We start from the raw sequence: 23893 nt of genomic DNA, 5'->3' as shown, positions 1-23893 counted from the left end.
TTGCGGGGGGGGGGGGGAGAGGGAAACGGCAACGTTGACAAATCACATTGACAGACAATCTTGAAAGCCAAAACGTTAGTTCGGAAAAGGAGATAACACGTACATTTGCCTAAACCTTGGGATTAATCCCAAGCTGCAATTTGGGACTTGCTTCTGTTCTTTTTAATTATCATTAAACATATAACAAACAAGGCAAACAGATTATATGATCTGCTGTTTATGACTTATCTTGAAGTGTTACCGTATTGCCTCTTTTGTACAGTGGTACCTCGGGTTACATACGCTTCAGGTTACATACGCTTCAGGTTACAGACTCCGCTAACCCAGAAATAGTGCTTCAGGTTAAGAACTTTGCTTCAGGATGAGAACAGAAATCGTGCTCCAGCGGCGCAGCGGCAGCAGGAGGCCCCATTAGTTAGTGGTGCTTCAAGTTAAGAACAGTTTCAGGTTAAGAACGGACCTCTGGAACGAATTAAGTACTTAACCCGAGGTACCACTGTACAATTCTTCCAATGTTTTTCTTTATGTCTTTGGTCTCCTTACCTTATACCTGACCGTTCTCAATTGTATCCCACCACACTTTTGTTGATTTTTGGAAATATTCTGTTAGTCATGTTTGTTCTCTCTCTCTCTCTCTCTCTCTCTCTCTCTCTCTCTCTCTCACACACACACACACACACACACACACACACAATGGCAATGGAGCCCAGCTAAGAGCTGCCAGAATTGAGTTCTGTTGAGTTCTGACTGAATAGATAGATAGATAACATAACTTAGTCCGGGTCATGAGTTCAAGTCTTGCACTGACATTTTGGACCTCTCCTAATTCTGTTGTCTTGTCTTAGGGTCGCCCCGAGCTAACACCTACGGCCATTGCTGCAGGGAAGCTGGTTGCTCAGAGGCTATTTGGCCAGTCGGCAGAACTCATGGATTATGACAACGTGAGTAGTTTGCGAGTTTTTTTCTTCCCTGGGGGTTCGAAAATGAATGATTTGTTGCAAAGCAATCACATACCTCTGGGCATGAATAAGTGTTTCATTGTGGATGTTATTTAACATCTGTAGTACAGTGGTACCTCAGTTTTGGGACGTCTCGGAAGCTGAATGTTTCAGTTTTCGAATGCCGAAAACTCGGAAGTAAATGCTTCCGTTTTCAAATGCACCTCAGAAGTCAAACGGCTTCTGCTGCATGTATCTGTTGTTTTCCACAATTTTCTCTATTGAATTTGCAGACTGCCCTTTTCATCTCGGTTTTCGAACTTTGTGGAAGTTAGGTGGTCTTCCGGAACGGATTACGTTCAAAAACCGAGGTACCACTGTATTAAAGGTAAAGGGACTCCTGACTGTTAGGTCCAGTCATCTCGCTTTACTGGCCGAGGGAACTAGCGTTTGTTCGCAGACAGTTTTTCCAGGTCATGTGGCCAGCATGACTAAGCTGCTTCTGGCGAACCAGAGCAGTGCATGGAAACGCTGTTTACCTTCCCGCTGGAGCGATACCTATTTATCTACTTGCACTCTGACGTGCTTTTGAACATCTAGGTTGGAAGGAGCTGGGACCGAGCAACGGGAGCTCACCCTGTTGTGGGGATTTGAACCGCCAACCTTCTGATCGGCAAGCCCTAGGCTCTGTGGTTTAGACCACAGTGCCACCCGCATCCCTGTATTAACCACTGTATTTGTATTTATTAAATCGATATACCCCTTAGTTGCCAATATGGCATCAAAGCAGTTTACAAATTGCAAAACACGGATAATTCAAGTAAACAGCAAAACAATGCTAGGGTCGTGGGGGATCAACGACTTGTTAGTATTATTTCTGTAGCAGAGTCCTTGTCCATAGCATCCTAGAACCACCCAATCAGCATGAAAGGGGAGCTTTTTTGGCCAATGAGAATAAGCCTTCTTTCTCTGTGTGTTGATGGGAGCCAATCACAGTGCAAAGAGGCGAGTCAGCCACTGAGGATTGGCTCCCGGGGTCGCTCTGGAGAAGGGGTGAGGGAATAACACCGAGAAGGAGTTGATCTAGGGGAAAGGCAATATATGGAGGATCTGCACTGATCATTGCAATATATCCCTAATTATAACTTGTATAATTATAAAGTTATTGTATAATCTAAGGGGCTGTGAGTTGCCCTGGCTGTCACTATTATGAAGGGGTCCTGCATCAACCCCTCCAAATGGTGCAGCAATGAAACCGCTAACACATTTGTGAAGCTAAGCAGGGTCCAGTATGGTTTGAAATTGGATGGGGGACCGCATGTTGAGATTCCTGCATTGTTGGGGGTTGGCCTAGATGGCTTTTTCCACTACACTACTACTGTGTGTCACTAAGTTTTGGGAGATAGGGAGAAGCATGGGGCTCTTGATCTATTGGCTTGAGAGTAACAGGATGGTCACGAAGAATTGAAAGAAACAAGATTTACCAACTATTGAAGAATGGCAGATGAAGATGATGGACTATATGGAACTTGCCGAACTGACCGGGAGACTCCGAGACCAGAGAGAAGAGACGGTGGAAGAAGATTGGAAGAAGTTTAAGGAATATTTGAAAAAATATGTTAATATTTAAACCTTAGAATAGCTTTGGAAGTGGATATAGGCTGTAGGGTTAGTAGTAGAAGATAGGGTATTTTAAAATAGTATTATTTGTAAGGGATAAAATGTGAAGTTATTTTAAGTGTGATTAAAAAAAAAAGATGGTTAGAAATTATGATATATGTAAACTGCTAAAGATGAAGTAAAATGAAAATCAGATAGGTGGGACTTGGGGAAGCCCACATAACAATGTTTAGAAAAATAAGGATATGACAAGAATTTGTTCGTTTTGTTTGTCTTTTCTGTTTGTGTTTTTTATTTGTGTTATAAAATGAATAAAAAATTTTGAGGGGGGGGGGAGAAAGAAAGTAACAGGATGGCCTTCTATCGCCTAGGTGCCTACCACTGTCTTCACTCCCCTGGAGTATGGCTGTGTAGGACTGTCGGAAGAAGAAGCTGCTGGACGGTTTGGAGCAGATCATATAGAGGTACGCTGGGCTCCTGACAGGTATGGCTGCTGGCCACCAGTGCTGAGTGGCCAGCTTGCTCTGCCACTGTGTGTCAGGGACCGTGCTGAGGAGGGCTGCACTGAGGAAGAATGGTGGGTGTCACCCCCTCCAACCTAATCCTGATCCTGAATCTTCCCGGGAGCAGGAGGACAGTATAGATTAGGAACAGTGGTTTGCAGAGGGGCCTAGTTCAGAAGGCAGAAGCTGGGAAATACTGGATGGGGAGCAGCTAGCAGAAGAAACACTAGAAGAGAGAGATTTCTCTTATCAGAAATGATAAAAATGTAAAATGAAGCAATGATGTAAGGCAGGCGCTGGCTCTGATTGCATCTTCCGATATTGCTTTCTGTTAGGTGTACCATGCGTTTTATAAGCCGTTGGAATTTACCGTGGCCGAAAGAGATGCAGCTCAATGTTACATAAAAGTAAGTCTGTGTTCCTGGCGTTTGACCTCCACTTCCAGCACGGAGGCTCTGCATCCTTGGCTTTGCTGGAAAGATGGTGGCTTGTAGTATGTGTGTTTGTTGTTGTTTATTCGTTTAGTCGTGTCCGACTCTTCGTGACCCCCTGGACCAGAGCACGCCAGGCACTCCTGTCTTCCACTGCCTCCCGCAGTTTGGTCAAACTCATGCTGGTAGCTTCGAGAACACAGTCCAACCATCTCGTCCTCTGTTGTCCCCTTCTCCTTGTGCCCTCCATCTTACCCAACATCAGGGTCTTTTCCAGGGAGTCTTCTCTTCTCATGAGGTGGCCAAAGTATTGGAGCCTCAGCTTCAGGATCTGCCCTTCCAGTGAGCACTCAGGGCTGATTTCCTTAAGAATGGAGAGGTTTGATCTTCTTGCAGTCCATGGCCCTTGCTATAATCACTTACCTGGGGAGGCTGGCATGGGGCAAATGCACTGTCGGAGCCTATCCAGCCTCCTTGCTGCTGCGTTTGCACTGCACCAACCTCCTCGTCTGCCGGGAAGCTGCCATAGCAGTTCTGCCCTACCTGATGATTTGCTTCTGCATAGCGGTAGGGTGTCAAAAAAACTGCCACCCCTGTCTTCCCAGTGCCAGGGTGTCCTGCTCTTGTCCAGGCTCACATTTGCCTCTGCTGTTGGCAGCCCCCCCCCCAGGTTGTGTATGTTTTGTGGCATTTTATGCATTGTAACTTGCCGTTATTTTTATAGTTCTTCATTGCAATTTTTAAGCGTAAACTACTTAATTATTATTTGCTGGTATTTAATTTTACTGTTTACTATTATATGCCAATGGATTGTTGAATACAAGTGGTAGCTTGGTTCTCAAACTTAATCCGTTCTGAAAGTCCGTTCCAAAACCAAAGTGTTCCGAAACCAAGGCACGCTTTCCCATAGAAAGTAATGCAAAACGGATTAATCCGTTCCAGACTTTTAAAAACAACTCCTAAAACAGCAATTTAACATGAATTTTACTATCTAATGAGACCGTTGGTCCATAAAATAAAAGTGATAATCAATGTATTGTACTATAAATAAAACAGTATTGTAGATGATAAAAAATAAAATTACTTTTTTTTCTTACCTGCACTGATGATAGTCATTTTTTGGATGGGGGGCTTTTATCCATTTCTGCATTCACACATCAACCAATCAGTAGCTAAACTGGGTACAACACAATCAGAAAAACAAATTAACCAAAAAAGCCTCAAAAACAAAAACACAAAATAAATAGTAAAAACAAAAGCGCCTAACTTAATCTGTTCCAGAAGTCCATTTTACTTCCGAAATTTTCGAAAACCAAGGCGCAGCTTCTGATTAGTGCAGGTGCCCCAGAAACAATAGCCAATGTTTGGCTTCCAAAAAATGTTCGAAAACCAGAACACTTACTTCCGGGTTTTCAGTGTTTGGAAACCAAGGTGTTTGAGAACCAAGGTACCACTGTATTGCTTTATTTGCTACAAGTTGTTTATTTTAAAGTTATCTCTTTATTATGACTTTTTTTTTTGTATTGAATCAGATTGTTTTTGGGCGTTGTGCCCTTTGCTGTCTATTTTGTTCTTTCTTAAGCTTGCAAACCGCCTTGTGTATCGTATTGTAGAAAGGCGTATAGAAATTAAAAGGGAAATGAAAATGTCTGAAATCCTGGAGAACTGCTGGCTGTCAGTGTAGACAGTACTGAGTTAGATGGACGAATAGTCCTCCAAATAAGGCAGCTTCCTATATTTTAAGCAAAAGGTGTAGTTTGGTGGTAGAGGAGATGCTTGGCATGCAGAATGCTCCCAGATTGGAAAGGACTTTCTCTGCCCATAAACCCTGGAGACCCACTGCCAGTCAGAGCAGACTAGGGCCAGGTGGATAAACCTGTCCCAGTCTCAGTTCCTGGCATCTCCAGGCAGGCCTGTGGGCATCCCCTGCCTGAAACCATGGAGAAGTTGCTGCCAGTCAGTGTGTGCAACACTGCGCTAGATGGACTGATGGTCTGATGCGCTAGATAGTCAGCTATCCTCTGATAGTGACAGAGCATCCACCTTGCAGAAGGCCCCAGATTCAGTCCCTGGCGTCTCCCGGTCAGGCTGGGAAGGTCCCTTGTCTGAAACCCTGGCAAAGGCACTGCCAGCCAGTGTAGACAGAATTGAGCTCAATGAACCAGTGTTCAGCAGAAGGCAGCTTCCTGTGCCCTTTTCTGACAGTCTCCTGCTGCTCCCCATTTTGCTTTCAGATGGTGTGCCTACGCCAGCAAGAACAGCGAATCCTCGGCCTTCATTTCATTGGCCCAAACGCCGGCGAAGTTGTTCAAGGATTTGCCCTTGGAATCAAGTAAGTGGAATCGAGAATTCTGCACTCCACCCCATCCATCCGCTCCCTTCCTAGAGTTTTCCGAAAGCCTTCTCTTTTAAGTCACCCTAAGATTATGAAAGATAACGGTTTAGCTTTTGGCAGTGCTAAAAAAAGAGCCCATGTTTCCATTTACTTTTATGTCTCGTTTCCTAGATTTTGGTTTTTTTTTTAAAAAAATGGCCTTTCTTTATTAATAAAATGTTGGGCTTAGTGACGGATGTACCAGGTTTCTTGCATTTATGTTTATGAAATATGTTTCTTGGCAAACCGTACAGCCCTCCTCCAAAAAAAAATCCATTTTGCTATGCAGCTGTTAACTCTTCAAAGTGCAGCAAAGGAAAAAGCTTTATGTTTTCAGGATAATAAATGATCGCTGAAATATGCAGAAGCCTTTCTTTTAAAAGAGATTGGGGGGGGAATCTAAAAGCTTTTTTTGATTATGTTTCGTGGGGAGGCTTGCAGGAGGAATCATCAAAGCTTTGGAGAGAATAGTCATATTTTCTTTTAAAGTCTCCACCGTGGCAGGGGGGTAAAGGTAAAGGGATCCCTGACCATTAGGTCCAGTCGTGGCCAGCTCTGGGGTTGTGGCGTTCATCTTGCTTTATTGGCCGAGGGAGCCGGCGTACAGCTTCCGGGTCATGTGGCCAGCATGACTTAAGCCATTTCTGGCGAACCAGAGCAGTGCACGGAAACTCCGTTTACCTTCCCGCTGGAGAGGTACCTATTTATCTACTTGCACTTTGACGTGCTTTCGAACTGCTAGGTTGGCAGGAGCAGGGACCGAGCAACGGGAGCTCACCCCGTCGCGGGGATTCGAACTGCCGACCTTCTGATTGGCAAGTCCTAGGCTCTGTGGTTTAACCCACAGGTCCACCCACGTCCACAGTGGGGTTGGGGGGTTGGTTTCACTAAACCAGAGGTGTAGAACCTGCAGCCCTCCAGATGTTGTTCAACTTCCAGCAGGTCCAATAGGCAGAGTTGGTGAGGATTGCAGTTTGGCAACATCAGAACTGAGGGGGTCCCACCTCCTGGAAAGTGTGGGGTTACCTAGCAGGGTGCTAAGAGACAAGGATGCGGCAGTAGGGCACTGTCAGTATAAACGATTATCAGACTGGATCAGATTCATCAGTTTTGTTGCATTAATTAAACTAAATAGTTCTGGATTTTGAATAAGTCCTGCTGTTACTGTTTTGAATTCGATCTTGTTAGTGGTTTATGCAAGCCCTATTCTGAATAATGCTTTTTATAGGGTTAGGGGGCACAGGGAATGAGGGTGGCGCTGTGGTCTAAACCACTGAACCTCTTGGGCTTGCTGATCAGAAGGTCGGTGGTTCGAATCCCCGCAATGGAGGGAGCTCCTGTTGCTCTGTCCCAACTCCTGCCAACCTAGCAGTGCGAAAGCATACCAGTGCAAGTAGATAAATAGGTACCGCTGCGGCGGGAAGGTAAACAGCGTTTCCATGCACTCTGGTTTCCATCATGGTGTCCCATTGCACCAGAAGCGGTTTAGTCCTGCTGGCCCGGAAAGCTGCCTGTGGACAAATGCCGGCTTCCTCGGCCTGAAAGCAAGATGAGTGCCACAACCTCATAGTAGCCTTTGACTGGACTTATCTGTCCAGGGGTCCTTTACCTTTTACCTTAGGGGGCACAGGAGGTGAGTTCATGGAACCAAGCATCCTGTAGCCCAAAATAGCTGGAGAGTCACTGATCACAGGCTGGGATAGCGGAGGAGTTTGGTTGGCGCTTCTCAAAAACAGTACTCAAACTGAAACACGTGCCTTCAAGATTCACACGTCTCCAAATGTCTGTCCATAATACCGTACGAAAGGAATATATATTTGGGGGAAAACATACCTCAAAATATGCCCAAAAAAACTTAGGTTAAAAATAACAGTTCCTTAAAATGAAATAAAAACTGAATTGTGGCATCTTTTGATTTCATTAAAGTGCAATCCTGTGCATACTTTCTTGGGAGTCAGTCCCACTGAGTAGACGTTGCGTTGTAAGAAGTGGCTTTAAAATAAAATAAAGTAAAAGTAACTTTTAAACTTTGCAGATTTGCTCTACCCACCCTCTGAGTTTCTTAAATTCAGCCTCCCCCAACCAGATGTTTCTGGAGACTCCCATAAGCACCAGCCAGCATGGCCAATCATCAGGGAGTTGTAGTTCACCACATCTGGAGTGAACTACAAGTTAGGAGAGGCTGATCTAATTACTTTAAACTGTTGCTAAAAAAGGACTGCGGTGCTCTTTGCGGACAGTGGGGGAAGGCACTCCTGGAGATAAGCAATTTTGGTAAATTTCCATTCTGGAGAAACTTTGCTCTTCAAAAAAATCCCAGGGCTGGTTGGGTGTTTTTGCAACGTTTGGGAAATCTCCCAGTGCCTGGGGCCAGGTTCCTTTTCCTTGTAACTGCTGCTCTCTAGCGTCTGAAAGGAGTAACGTCTAAGAAAGTAAGCTAAGTTTCTGCATGGGATGATAGCAGTGCCGGATTTATGTATAAGCTGAACAAGCTATGGTTTAGGGCCCCACTCTCTTGGGGGCCCCAAAAAAATGTAAAGGGGAAAAAAACTAGATGTACATTTCCAATATATAAGATAAAAAACAAATAAAATAAAACCTACGTACAGCAACAATGTTTTCTGTTGTGTTGCCTCATATGATGTAAGGAATGCCAGCCTGCTCCCTAAAATATCACTGGTTTTCTCATTTCACTATATAGGGTGCCTGCATTCTGCATAGAATTAGCATTCTGCATGGACATTTCAACAATTACTTTGATAAAATACATATTTTGTTATGTGCAAATGGCTTTAGGTACAGTGGTGCCTCGCAAGACGAAAATAATCCGTTCTGCGAGTCTCTTCGTCTAGCGGTTTTTTCGTCTTGCGAAGCATCCCTATTAGCGGATTGGCGCTATTAGTGGCTTAGCGGCTTAGAAAAAGGGGGGGAAAGGGAAAAAACTCGCAAGACTCGCAAGACGTTTTCATCTTGCGAAGCAAGCCCATAGGGAAATTCGTCTTGCGAAGCGCCTCAAAAAACGGAAAACCCTTTCGTCTAGCGGGTTTTTCGTCTTGCGAGGCATTCGTCTTGCGGGGCACGACTGTACCTGTTAGATTCATAAATTACCATATGGCATATATTCAGCACAAAAAAGTGACAATTTGTTGTTGACAGCTGGATATATAAAGGGCCCCATTACCTTCAGTAGCTATGAGCCTCATCAGACCTAAACCTGGTCCTGGATTATAGGAAATGAAGATTTTTTCTGTTGTTTTGCAAAGGATCTGCTTTAACAAGACAAGTTATTGCACATTGCGTGTTGTGGAGAGTACAGTGGTACCTCGGGTTAAGTACTTAATTCGTTCCGGAGGTCCGTTCTTAACCTGAAACTGTTCTTAACCCGAAGCACCACTTTAGCTAATGGGGCCTCCTGCTGCCGCCGCGCCGCCGGAGCACAATTTCTGTTCTCATCCTGAAGCAAAGTTCTTAACCTGAAGCACTATTTTTGGGTTAGCAGAGTCTGTAACCTGAAGCGTATGCAACCTGAAGTGTATGTAACCCGAGGTACGGCTGTAGTTACACTTTGCTTTGAGGGGAATTCACCTAAGACCCAGTGTGGATGAGTGAGGGCTGGACTTGGGTCTAAAAATGGTCCGAATCACGGAATCGTAGCGTTGGAAGGGACCCTGAGGGTCATCCAGTCCAACCCTCTGCAATGCTGGAATATGCAGCTGTCCCATACGGGGATCAAACCTGCAACCCTGGTATTAACAACACCATGCTCTAACCAACCGAGCTATCCAGGCCCTCTCAGTTTAACCGCTTCCTCAGGCTGGTCCATAACCTTTGGGCCAGCATCATTGGGGAAGATATCATGCTGACACAGAAACAGATCTTCCCAAGTTAGGGCCCTTTTGCGAAGCCTTTCTCTTCCACTGGACGTGGAATTTCTGCTATCACAGTCGCCCCATGCATTCAGACCACCGATATACCACTGTTAACATCCGTGGCTTCCCCCAAAGCATTCTGGGAGCTGCCATTGGTTCAATATGGCAAGAGTTCTTAGGAGACACAGAGCTAAAGTTCCCAGCATTCTCCAGGGGACGTGATAGAGCAGTGCTTTAAAATGTATTGTATGGATGTCAGTAAACCACTGTGTTTCCCCATAGCTACCCCACAACCAGCACAGTCCCATTCAGTTCAATGGGACTTGATTCCTAGAAAGCATGCATAAGGTTGCAACCTTGAAATGGATTTTGGTGCCTCTTAATAATAATAACTTAAAGTTGCTGCTGATCCTCTGCTCCTGACCCTTTAAAATACAGTGGTACCTCGGGTTACAGATGCTTCAGGTTACAGACTCTGCTAACCCAGAAATAGTACCTCAGGTTAAGAACTTTGCTTCAGGATGAGAACAGAAATCGTGCTCTGGCGGCACGGTGGCAGCAGGAGGCCCCATTAGCTAAAGTGGTGCTTCAGGTTCAGAACAGTTTCAGGTTAAGAACGGACCTCCGGAACGAATTAAGTACTTAATCAGAGGTACCACTGTAGCTGCTTCTTGTTCACTCAGCCTTTGACTTTACTGAATCCTCCCTTTACTAAGTCATTTCTTTGCCTGTGGAACCTTTAAAAAAAAATTCCCCCTTTGCAGCCCAAGCAGTTCCTTGCATACTTGTTTGTTTTGTTCTTGCAGTTGCAGTAAAAGAAGAAATAAACACGAGCGATCAATTGCTCTGGCTCCTAGGAGGAAATGTGTCATTAAAGAAATGTGTCATCAAAGGCTGATTCAGTAATCCTGTAGCAGGAAAGAATCGATAGGGCTTTTGATGTCCACGCAATTTTATCCCTTTTCCTTCTTTGTAGATGTGGCGCTACCTATTCCCAAATGGCAAAGACGGTTGGGATACACCCGACCTCTGCAGAGGAAGTTGCCAAACTGCACATCACCAAGCGGTCGGGGGCCGATCCTACTGTCACCGGCTGCTGAGGTTAGCTGCCATCCCTGGATAGCAACCGAAAGAGCACCCGGCGTCAGGAATCTGAAGAAAAGGAGAGAACAGCTGGAAGATCGAGAAATGGCAGGTCGGTTGCTTTAGCCTTCTTTTGCCAACCTTCAGCCTGGTCCCACTTGCAAGCCTTTTGGGTCCAAGGATAATGTGTTTCGGGATGCTTAAACTGTGGAACTCCCTGCCACATGGAATGGTGAATGCCACTAGCTTAGACAGCAGTAAAACCGGGTGGGGGGTGACCTTTCTCAGCTCAAAGGCCACATTCCCTTCTGAGCAAATGACATGCCTGCTGTTGGGCGAGGCATTGCAGGGGGTTGGACTAGATGACCCTTGGAACCCAACTTTAGAACTCTATGATTCTGTGAAATGTTTCTGTAGCGCAGTAGGCTAGCTTTTGTGCACAATGGACACCTTTATCCTCCATCCAGACAAGCAAATGGCCTTGTTCCAATGACACATTCCAGTCAGACACAAACAGTGAGGGGTGTCTTGGGGGGGGGGGAAGAGTTGTTGTTGTTGTTGTTGTTAATTGAATTTATACACTGCCCTATACCCAGAGGTCTTAGGGCAGTTCACATAAAAAATCACAGTATATAAAATCAAAGTAAAAACAATAACCCGATAACACACACCTCCAAAAAAGAACCGCATTTTAAAAGGGTACAGGGTGTCAATCAGGTCAGCCAAAGGCCTGGTTAAAAAGGAACATTTTTTGCCTGGCGCCTGACGGTATAATGAAGGCGTCAGGCGAACTTCCCTGGGAGGGCATTCCACAGATGGGGAGCCACTGCAGAGAAGGCCCTGTTGTAGTGTTGCCGCCCTCCGCACCTCTCGAGTCCTGAGAGCCAGCTCCAAGGCCCCAACACTGCTTTGAAAGAATATGAGACAAATGGATGGAGGGCAAGGCTACTAGACATGATGCCTGTGTGCTACTCCAGGTGACGGGAGCGAGCCAGCAGTAAACCACACTGGGCAAGATGGAGTTAACTCTATATTAGCAAAAACAGGATCTGCAGTGTCAGGCCTAATGAGCGCAGCACCTATCTCTGGCAGGTCTTGCCTCTGTGACACAGTTGCTGAGATCGAGAGTCCCAGCCTCCCCACAGCTGCCTAAATCCTCTCCTCTCCAGGGTTTCCCCCAAGCAATCTGAGGCTGCGCCAGCATGAAGCTAACCTCTTCTCCACCCTCTGCGTGCCTCTCTTGATTCTGGGAGACCAGGGGGAAGGAGTTTGTCACTCCTATCTCATGGCAGGGCAGAGCCTCAAAAAAAGACGTGCTCCCCTAATTCCCCACATCCCCAGCATGTTTACACCCCTGTCTCAGCGACCCCTGTTGTAAGGAGCTCGGCCTACACTCGAGTAGGACCCTGGCAGAGACACATGCCCGACTGGCATGTTCTCACCCTCCTGGTCTTTCGTTCGGGAGCTTCAAAAGCTTTCTTCAGCCCAAACATCACAGTGACCGATGCCCAAAGACACTGGCACACTTAGGGATCCACAGAGTCTGCACATCATGTGTAACAGACCTCAGCAACTCAGCATTTTGGCTAATTACTTTATTTACATATAAACAAACATGGAGCAGGGACGCGGGTGGCGCTGTGGGTTAAACCACAGAGCCTAGGACTTGCTGATCAGAAGGTCGGCGGTTCGAATCCCCACGACAGGGTGAGCTCCTGTTGCTCAATCCCTGCTCCTGCCAACCTAGCAGTTCAAAAGCACATCAAAGTGCAAGTAGATAAATAGGTACCGCTCCGGCAGGAAGGTAAACGGCATTTCCGTGCACTGCTCTGGTTCACCAGTAGCGGCTTAGTCATGCTGGGCCCATGACCCAGAAGCTGTACGCCGGCTCCCTCAGCCAGTAAAGCGAGATGAGCGCTGCAACCCCAGAGTCAGTCACGACTGGACCTAATGGTCAGGGGTCCCTTTACCTTTACCTTTATACACGGAGCACTGCAACACGGCTCCCTCTCTCTCTAGCATCAGACAGCAAAGAGAAAAAGAGCAAAGGACAATAGTCCCACTTCACGGAACACAGTAACACAAACATCCTGTCACGGTCACTTCCCACTCTGTGGAGTCAAAATATGCACCGTCATGTGAAAGACAACAATCCCGTGACTGCAATCATGGAGCAGGAATTCTAACACCCCAGCATGTTTACACCCCTGTCTCAGCGACGTCTGCACTGGCCTGGTCACGCCCACAGAATGGAAGGTGGCAGGATCCGCAAAGACGTGCGCTACGGGGAGCTGGCTCCTGGCACTAGGCCTGTTGGCAGACCGGCTCTGTGTTACAAAAATGTCTGCAAACAGGAAAATGAAGGCTGGTGACGTCACCGCCGCCGTGTGGGAATCCCTTGCAGATGACCGCAGACAGTCAGGTCGTGTCCAGAGCAGAAATGGCTGCTGGTAGGAGCGCAGAGAGAAGAAATAATAATAATAATAATAATAATAATAATAATAATAATAATAATTATTATTTTATTTATACCCCGCCCATCTGGCTGGGCTTCCCCAGCCACTCTGGGCGGCTTCCAAAAAAATATTATAATACATCAAACATTAAAAGCTTCCCTAAACAGGGCTGCCTTCAGATGTCTTCTAAAAGTCTGGTAGTTGTTGTTCTCTTTGACATCTGGTGGGAGGGCGTTCCACAGGGAGGGCGCCACTACCGAGAAGGCCCTCTGCCTGGTTCCCTGTAACTTGGCTTCTCGTAATGAGGAAACCGCCAGAAGGCCCTCGGAGCTGGACCTCAGTGGGGCAGAATGATGGGGGTGGAGACGCTCCTTCAGATATACTGAACTGAGACTGTTTAGGGCTTTAAAGGTCAGCACCAACACGTTGAATTGTGCTTGGAAACGTACTGGGAGCCAATGTAGGTCTTTCAAGAAAAGCTATTGAGCATCTGCAGCAGCGCAGCCAGACACCATCATCTGCCCCAGTTGCAGCAAAACATGTCTCTCCCATATCGGACTCTACAGCTGCAGGAAACTCCCCAGTGGTTTGACTTCAACCCCGAAGGCACACTCGGATGCCAGCAATTTTTGGTCATGCTTGAAGTTGGAATCCGAGAACATCTGGAGGGTTACATCTTCGCCGTTCCTGTTGTAAATATTACTGAGCTTGAATGGCTCAGTGGCCTGGTTCTGTGCCAGACAGCTTCTACGTCCCTATTTCTAGGCCTGAAAAATCTCCAATGAACTCGGCAGCTCAAGGTTACTGCTGGTGGAGCCCGGCTGCCTTTTATGAAACGCGACCCTTTTTCATTTTCGTTTTTTTTAGCATGGCATAATTTTAATTCCATTGATAAGGAAGCCTTTGTTCTCTCAGAGGGGTTGTGAAAGGGAGGGCGGAGCAGCATTCTGCTAAAATCAAGGCTTCGTGGCTGGGATCGAAAGAGCAGATAGGGTAAAGTAAACATCCTGATTTTGCTCTGCGAGTTCCCACTGCGGAAGAGGCAAGCCGTAGAATCAGGAAATGAAACTTTGGCCGACTCCGTGGCTCTTTTGCTCGCCGCATCCTGGTTTCTGCATGGGGGCTGCGTCTCATCAAGCCGAATATTGCATCCTGTGTGCCGAGAGCAGTTGCGTTCTCTAATTTGCATCCAGAACAACACCATCCGTGCACAAAACAGGGAGGTATCTCCAGGCTTGGGGGAGCCACAAAGTTAGCAGGTGGAGCAATCCCTGCATTCGGGACTTTTTAATTCTGCGAGTCAGAAGTGGCGGGATAGGCATTTATACAATCATGCATGTTGTAGAAGCAAGTGGCTAGAGAATGGTTTCTCTCCTTCTCACTGGAGTTTGTGAACATCCAGCAAAGGCGAATGTTGGAAGATCCAAGCTAGATAACAGAAAGTACTTCTTCAAGCAGTGTGTTGGTTGACTGTGGAACTCAGTGCCACTGGATTTAGATGGATTTTAAAAGAAGATTAGACAAATCCATGAAGGAAAAGGCTATCAAACGGCTACTAATTATGATGGTTATGTTCTGCCTCCTTGGTCAGAGGCAATAATGCCTCTGAGTATCAGTTGCCCAAAAGCACAGGAAGAGAGTACTGTTGTGCTCAGGTCCTGTTGAGATTTCCCACACATCTGGGCAACCACTGTGAGACCAGGATGCTAGACTGGGTGGCCCCTGGCCTGACGCAGCAGGTTATTCTTACGTTCTCATGCAGATGTCCCGAAAGACTCTTCAGGGGAAAGGAGATTAAGGAGAAGAAACCACTTAAGAAGTGGCCTATTCGATCAGGCCAGAGGCCTATCCCTAACCCTAGAATTGTAGACTCATCTAGTCCAGCTGCTTGCAATGAGCGAATCCTGCCCACAGCTGTCCAACATACTGTTCTCCAGTATACCTGAAGGAGCGTCTCCACCCTCATTGTTCAGCCAGACACTGAGGTTCTCCTCCAAAGGTCTTCTGCTAGTTCCCTCACTGCGAGAAGTGAAACTCCAGGGAACCAGGCAGAGGGCCTTCTCGGTGGTGGTGCCCTCCATGAGGAACACCCTCCCTTCAGATGTCAAGGAGATAAACAACTACAGTGGGAGCTCTGGTTGCGAACGGGATCTGTTCCAGAGGCCCGTTCGCAACATGAAAAGAGCGCAACCTGAAGCGCAGTATCTGCGCAGGTGCATGGCACGATTTGGCGCTTGTGCACATGTGTGAAGCACGATTTAGCGCTTCTGCACATGTGGCAAAACCAGGAAGTAACCCTTTCCGGTACTTCCAGGTCGCTGTGGGACGTAACCGGAAAGAACGTAACATGAAGCAAACGTAACATGAGGTATGACTGTATCTGACTTTTACAAGACATCTGAAGGCAGTCCTGTATCAGGAAGTTTTTAATCTTTGGTGTTTTACTGTGCTTAATGTTTTAATTTGTTGGAGGCTGCCCAGAATGGCTGGGGCAGACCAGGCAGATGGGTGGAACAACAACAACAACGGTTGCAGCTCCTACTTATTCCTTAAGCAAAACGGCCCTTCTAAATTTTTGCCTCATTCCTTTCCTAATTCCTTTCTTATTTCCGTCTTGGCCAGGAGGGGGAGATGCTCCCTAACATGAATCAAGGCAGATGCCTAGTTGGTCGGTTTGTCTGCTTAGCAGAAAATAATTAACTGGACCATGATAGCAAAATCCAAATCTAAATATTTTAAAAAGCCCTCTTGCTTGCCTTTCTGCAAAGGCAACCCTTGCCAGCGATTTGATCTGAAGATCCGGCTGCCAACTTCCAGCGGGAGCCCTAACCCTGTCTACTCGGAAGTCAATCCTATTGAACTCAATGGGGCTTACTCCCAGTTACACAGGAACACAGGATTCTCCCATGAGGGCTGTAGCTCAGTGGCAGAGCCCCTGCTTTGCTTGCAGAAAGTCCTAGGCAGGGGAAAGACCCTGGAGGGCTGCTGCCAGTCAGTGTCAGCAATACTGACCTAGATGCACCAATGGTCTGACTCAGTACAGTGCAAATTCATTTGTACTCCACTGGAGTACAAAACCTCCATTGCCTGGTAGGTTTTGTCCGTGGGAAAAGAGGGTTCTCCCAGGCACCCCTGTATTCAGATGGGGTTCAATCACATCCCAGCAAATTCAGGTCATGTGCAGTTACAGCCTTGTGCAACCAGCCTGCTTCCCATAAAAAAGAAGAAGAGACTTTCTTGCCATAAGGAAAAAGATGGGATGATGCCCTGGAAAAGAGTGGGGTGAGACTTGCTTTGACGCAACATCTTAATTTCCTGGCAAGCACATCAGGACAAACGCTCAATAAACAGGTAATCTGGAAGCTCCTAAATGCGATATTAAAATGATAAGTCAGGCATCTGTTTCCCAGTAGCACCAGTCTGAAGCTTCACCTCTTCTGGTTTGGTTTGGTTTTGGGAAGATGGCACAGAACGCCTCATTGCTGCAGCGTGGGCTCAGCACTCCTGATTCCTCCTGCCCTGCCCTGTATTTCAACCTGTGATGAAGAGACCTTTTGCATTATTTTAGCTAAAGATTCCATCCTGTTCCAAGACATTTTGGCACCAGAGGCACATCACAAAATGGTTTCCCCCTTCCCTGCTAGGAGATAAAGGGCGAGTGATGATCTGTGTCAGAAACAAGGGGGAATAAAGATCTACACTTGGGATCGGCTGCCCCCGTGGATCGTGACGCCTGAGGCAGTCGCCTCACCTTGCCTCATGGGAGGGCCGGCCCCATCCAGTTGTTTGTATACTTGTGGGCCTTGGAGATAAATTGATTTCCCTCTCCTGACGTGAGACCACCAAAGGAACCTGAGGACGCTTTGCTGCAGCCAAACCAGGAGGGGGGGCGGGAACCATACACAGTTACACGCAGGGTACAAAGCTAATCCTCACCATCTCTATCCAAAGCTCCTTCCTTTAATTGATCCCTTTATGTTGCAAGTCTTTTATTTCTGTTGTTTTAGCATCATGATACTGCGGCCTCCTAGAGAGCTTCTCAGAAACCGAACTCGAATCTTCGATGTTGTTGTTCTCCGTCAGCTATTCCCCCCCCCCCCCCTTCTTTTTCCTTTCCTTTCCATAGACGTCAATCTGGATTTATGCTGACGGGATGGAACTGACGGCAAAGCAGGACGGATGGAAACGAAAAGGGATTTGCTCCTTTCCTGATGGATTCCGCCTCGTGCTCTCCAGGGATGGCCTCGTTGTAACAATATCGGCCAGGCTAACGTTGACTTGAATGGCCTGATGGATGATTCGGATTATTTTCTGTGTGTGCGTGCGGAGCTGAAAAATGTGTGTGTGAGTTCACCAAACAAATAAATGCAGTCTGGCCAGCTGCCCCCCAGCCCTTTTCCCGGATGCCAGCTAATGACAGTTTGTGTATTAAACCACACATTGGACTGCACAAGTCTTGATGATCTGCTGGGACCCTCCTCAACACAACAGATGCTGTTATATTTATGGTTCATATCCTTATGGAAAAATAAACATACTCCCTTACCCGCCAGGCAAATGTGGTTAATATCTGTAGTGCCGTTTCCTACTCTACTATCTTGGATGTAATCTGGTTTTTCCTCTAAGTCAGGCATCCCCAAACTCAGCCCTCCAGCTGTTTGGGGACTACAACTCCCATCATCCCTAGCTAACAGGTCCAGTGGTCTGGGATGATGGGAATTGTAGTCCCAAAACATCTGGAGGGCTGAGTTTTGTGGATGCCTGTTCTAAGTAGATGTCACTTCCATCATTCTGCCTTAGTTTTTTTCCAGAGGGGTGGTAAAATGAAGGGTGTAGCCTGGTATTTGACCCCAAAGTTGAGGAAATGGGCAGAAACACGTTGGGTGGCTTTAGAAGAAAATTAGGCAAATCCATGGAAGATGAGGCTATCAGTGACTGCTAGCCACAACAGCATCTCTGTCCAAGACCCCTTGATCCTTTTCACGTGTTCCATCTTATATTTGTGCAGCTGGTTATTCCTGCCCAAGTGCAGAACCTTACCTTAGTCCCTCCTGAAATTCATTTTGTTAGTTTAGGCCCAGTTCTCCAGTGCTGAACCCCAGTTCTGTCTTCTGCGTGATTAGCGGGGTTTGGGGTCATCTGCAAATTGAATGAGCATCCCCTCAACTCCTTCGTCCAAGATCATTCATTACCTGTTGTGTTACGGAACCATGGCCTTCTGGTCAATTTACCACTTTGTCACACTACGTTTCAAATGTCGGGAAAGAACTCCACGCCAGAATTCCTCCCCAGATTTTGCTGCATGAAATCACACGTGGAAATTGCCAGGTAAGGAAGCTGGAATCAGGAAAATGGAATGAAGTGCTGCCTGAATGCAGCCCAAGTCTTTCAAGAACACAAAAGGTTCTATCCCGATTCAACTCTTGCCTTCAGATCTGCCCTTCTTCCTACACTCTTGAAACGGTTGGACTTAATCCATCATATCGGGAATGATTTTTCTGCTGGCTGATCCCAGAAATGGAAAGTCAAAATGTGTGCCCTGCATTCAGAAGAGGTCAGTGATGGGCTTGCACCTTGAAAACCTTTAAGACAGGTCTGCGAAAGCTGTGGCCCTGCAGATGTTGCTGCAAAGCAAGTCCCATCAGCCTCAGCCAGCATGGCCAGTGGCTAGGGGTGATGGGACTTGAAGTCCTGCCACATCTGGAGGACCAACGTTTCCCCACCGTTCCCCAATGTTTCCTCCAGATATGGCAGGACTTCAAGTCCCATCCTGGCTTAAGATGGTGAGGGGAGGAGGAACAACAACTACTTTACCAATGAGGGGCCTTTGCCCCATGGGGAAAGTCAGTCCAGAACTGCAGGTGATGAGTAGGCAGAAACAAAAGGAGTTTGCAGCCTTAAGAATACATTCTCAAACAACAACACTCTGAAGATCCCAGGCCCCAGGGAAATTAGACTGGCCTCGACCAGAGCCAGGGCCTTTTTGGCCATGGCCCCGGCCTGGTGGAACGCTCTCCCACAATAGACTAAGGCCCTGCGGGGTTTGACATCTTTCTGCAGGGCCTGCAAGACGGAGCTGTTCCGCCAGGCCTTTGGCCAGGGGGCAGTCTGACCTGTTTTCCTTTGTATAAGAACAAGCATGAAGTATAAGAACCAGCCTGTTCACAGGTCCTTATATGATCAGTGAAAACAGTTGGTCCTGGCAAGTATTAACCGCTCTCAGTCTTAACCTGATAACTGCCATTTGTCCAGATTTTAATTTGTCTGAATTAATTTTAAGATGTATTTTAATTAATTGATGCCTGTTTTTATGTGTACTGTGTTATTTGCATGATGTTAACTGCTCTGAGCCTGGCTTCGGCTGGGGAGGGAGGGGTACAAATAAAAATTATTACAGTGGATGCTCAGGATGCAAACGTGATCTGTGCGGGATGCATGTTCGCAACCCATAGCAATGCATCTGTGCACGCGCGGGTTGTGATTTGGTCTTCTGCACATGCGCAAAGCGCGATTTAGTCCTCTGTGCGTGCGTAACCCGTTCCAGTACTTCCAGGTTTCGGTGGGTCCGTAACCCAAAAAAAACCACAACCTACAGCGTCTGTAACCCGAGGTATGACTGTATTATTATTATTACTGGACGATGCTGTGTTGGACCATTGGTCCATCTTGCTTGGTGTTGTCTACACTGACTGGTAGCTGCTCTCTGGGACTCCAGGCAGGAGTCCCTCTCAACCCTACCTGGAGATGCCGGGGATTGAACCTAGGACCTTCTGCAAGCCAGGCAGGTGCCCTGCCACAGCACTGCAAGAATGTAGAATTCCCATTGTTACAGATGTTTGCGTGCAGATCCCTGCCCCTCCATGAGACAGTCCAAGAGCAATGAATTGCACACGACAATGTACTTTGAGATTTAAAATGGCTTTATTAACCATTTCAGATGTAGGCAACCTTGGCTTAGGCATTGGGCGTGTGTCCCTCTCAGTCCCCCAGCCGGGGCACTGAGGCACAGCAGGGTTAATCGGATCAGAGGGGGCACTGCAAAACATGTGTTTACACAGCCAGCCAGACCCCCTCCGCGCAACTTAGGGGAGTTCACCAAGTGCCTTTCAGTGTTTCGCCAGTGACTCCCCTCGCACAACTCCCTTTAACAGGGAACCCTGAAAACACTGTCGCCGGGGGGGGGGGGAGTCACCACTTTACGCCCCCCTTATTTGAATGATAGACTAAAGGATTCTGCCCAAGGCCTGAAACCTCCACCTGAGACCACGGAATCGCAGTCTTGCCGCCAAGGCTACCTATGCAGGAATACAGTGGTACCTAATTCGTTCCGGAGGTCCGTTCTTAACCTGAAACTGTTCTTAACCTGAAGCACTATTTCTGGGTAAGCGGAGTCTGTAACATGAAGCGTATGTAACCTGAAGCGTATGTAACCCGAGGTACCACTGTAACGAAGAGGACGGGAGGTTGAATGGCAAGCATTCTCCAAAACAAGCTGCCAACTAGATCTGGTTCGCCAGAAGCGGCTTAGTCATGCTGGCCACATGACCCGGAAGCTGTACGCCGGCTCCCTTGGCCAATAAAGCGAGATGAGCGCCGCAACCCCAGAGTCGGTCATGACTGGACCTAATGGTCGGGGGTCCCTTTACCTTTAAATTAACTACACTGAGGGTGGGGAACTCTCTTCTGCTCAAAAGCTAAATTCTTTGCCTCTGGCCAGTGGTGAAAAGGGCCAAAGTGGTAACCAAAATTAGTTTCTGTGTATACATGCACAAAGTACAGTGGTGCCCCGCAAGACGAATGCCTCGCAAGATGGAAAACCCGCTAGATGAAAGGGTTTTCCGTTTTGGAGGCGCTTCGCAAAACGAATTTCCTATGGGCTTGCTTCGCAAGACGAAAATGTCTTGCGAGTTCCTGCGGGTTTTTTTCCTTCCCCCCCCTTTTTCTAAGCCGCTAAGCCGCTTATCAGCTGATCCGCTAAAAGCCGCTAATAGCGCTAATCCGCTAAGCTGTCAATGGGCTTGCTTTGCAAGACAAAAAAACCGCTAGACGAAGAGAATCGCGGAACGGATTCTTTTCGTCTTGCGAGGCACCACTGTACTTCTTTATCCTTCCTTTAGACAAGTGAGAGACAGGATCAGAGTTCACAGACACATTTCAGCTGGGCAAAGGCCCTCAAGGAGGGTGTGATAGCCGGTGAAGGGAGAGGTGGCCTTGGGAGAAGGTGGCGTGGCCTTCAGAGCGTTCTGGGGGCCGAAAGGAAAGGCCCAGAGGGCCACATTTGACTCCCAGGCCTGAGATGCCCCACCCCTGCGCTACAAGACGATAGTGTGAATTTGTACGTGTTAAGCAAAGCAGAACCCCCCTCGGGCCCTTTAGCTTAGGCAATGATTCAAACGCTTGCCTGTTTATCCCAACTAATGAGGACTATCAGATCCACTTATGATAAATGCACGTTGGCAATGCTTCCTGGAAGAGGCGTGCCAGGGAGGGAACTCCCTTAAAAAAACACAGTGGCAGCCGAGGAGGATTAACAGGAGAACGTTTGTTTCCAGTGCCAGGCTGCAACGCAGAAATGAAACTGATTACCGAGATAGCACTTGGCTCCTCCCCCTGCCAAACAAAAATCCAGCTACCGGATGAGTATCAGGTATGACTGAGACAGAAATGGGATCCGGTCTGCGTTTAAAGGGGAACCTACCTAATTCGAAAAACAACACACAACCCAAAAAGGAACCCTCCTTTGAGATTCATGCTGCTTCAAATTTTGCAATGCAGTTCTGCAGACCGCTAATAATAAAAATAAAAATAAAAAACACTAAAATGTAATAACCTATTAAACATTAAAAGCTTCCCTAAACAGGGCTGCCTTCAGATGTCTTCCAAAAGTTTGGTAGTTATTTTTCTCTTTGACATCTGGTGGGAGGGCGTTCCACAGGGCAGGCGCCACTACCAAGAAGGCCCTCTGCCTGGTTCCCTGTAACATGGCCACATGACCCGGAAGCTGTACGCCGGCTCCCTCAGCCAATAAAGGGAGATGAGCACCGCAACCCCAGAGTCAGCCACAAGTGGACCTAATGGTCAGGGGTCCCTTTACCTTTACCACGATAGAACACATTTTTGTACGCTGCCTTCACTAATGTAGGTGGCGTTTTTTTTTTTTTTTTTACTGCACACTTTCCCCTAACACATTTTTGCACATAGGTTTTGGTTGGATGGCTGCATTGCAATACTGCAAACTTGAAAGGATATGCACAAAGAAAATATACATGTTTCTGTACATCTTTGGCCTAATATACCTCTGGGCAAAACAGTTTTGCTTAATGTAATGCGTGTTATATTCAGTAACATACACATTTTTAAGTCACACTTTACCCTAAAGGTAAAGGGACCCCTGACCATTAGGTCCAGTCATGGCCAACTCTGGGGTTGTGGCGCTCATCTCGCTTTACTGGCCAAGGGAGCCAGCGTACAGCTTCTGGGTCATGTGGCCAGCATGACTAAGCTGCTTCTGGCGAACCAGAAGCAGTGCACGGAAATGCCGTTTACCTTCCCGCTGGAGCGGTACCTATTTATCTACTTGCACTTTGCCGTGCTTTCGAACTGCTAGGTTGGCAGGAGCTGGGACCCAGCAATGGGAGCTCACCCCGTTGTGGGGATTCAAACCGCTGACCTTTTGATTGGCAAGTCCTAGGCTCTGTGGTTTAACCCACAGCGCCACCCGCGTCTCTATCAAGGAGCACTACAAGCTAACTAAGGCGTAGTATGCCATTCTATTCTATAGTATTTTATTGTTATAGTGGTGCTTTAGTGGCTGTTTTCCCCATGTGCACAAGTTGTTATTTATGTGTCGTTTTTACCTGTATGGGCCTATGGCCGTAAATAAAATTCCTAAATTACTTACTATCATGGTAGTCATTTTCAAAGATTGCACAGCAAAAAAAGGTGTACATTCCGAGAAACGCACACTAAAATGGTGGTGAATTTTATGAGGGTGTTCAAAAGGAATAATCCGCAGACTGCTGTGGAAATGTGAGGACCGGAATTTAAGGCTAGGGAAATGATAAACTGAAAGAAGCCAAAATTGCCAGGGTCAGCCAGCCCTCATGGTTGAAAGCTTCTACATTGAGAAAAAGGTTTTATTTTTGTCTCCCAAGCCCCTTGCAACTCTGCAGCTCTGCGATCCTCAAAAGACAAGGCCTGATAATTTGGAACTCCGAATCCAGGGTGAAATTCAGAGAGGTGAAAACTTCTGGAAGTCTCCCTGCCCTTGGCATGACTTGCATACCTCCGTAGGGCTAAACCCCACATTTGACGAACAGAGATGGATGGAGGTTCACGCTCTGTTGAACGGAGACTTGTACCGTCATCCAAAAATGTGGGGAAAGGAGTGGAGACGGCGAGAGGCCGGCAACCAGATCCACCCACCTCAGCTTAATTGAGGCAGTTGCCGCATTTGAAATGTGATGCTTTCTCTCCAGTGCTTACTTTACGGTTATCCGCGTTATTTGTACAGAAACACTTTCCCTGGCTTTGATCTTCCTTTCAAAACCCTGCCACGGAAAGGCATACAAGCAGGGCTCTCTGCTTCGCAGGCAGACTTGCCACCTGTCAAGGCTGGG

General features: G+C 47.1%; 1 protein-coding gene across 1 annotated transcript in view; it reads left to right on the top strand.

The window, feature by feature from the left end:
- Positions 1-17826, top strand: part of TXNRD2 (thioredoxin reductase 2) — a 71170-nt gene extending 53344 nt beyond the window's left edge. The window contains exons 13-18 of the mRNA XM_079956844.1: positions 846-941; positions 2930-3022; positions 3397-3468; positions 5727-5824; positions 10712-10930; positions 17401-17826. Of these exons, the coding sequence (XP_079812970.1) occupies positions 846-941; positions 2930-3022; positions 3397-3468; positions 5727-5824; positions 10712-10835 (483 nt within the window). The 3' untranslated portion in view covers positions 10836-10930; positions 17401-17826. The remainder of the gene's footprint in view (positions 1-845; positions 942-2929; positions 3023-3396; positions 3469-5726; positions 5825-10711; positions 10931-17400) is intronic.
- Positions 17827-23893: the final 6067 nt, after the last annotated feature.

This window comes from Podarcis cretensis, assembly GCF_951804945.1.
Source record: "Podarcis cretensis genome assembly, chromosome: 16".
Lineage (NCBI taxonomy): Eukaryota > Metazoa > Chordata > Lepidosauria > Squamata > Lacertidae > Podarcis > Podarcis cretensis.
This window is presented reverse-complemented; position numbering and strand designations above follow the sequence as displayed.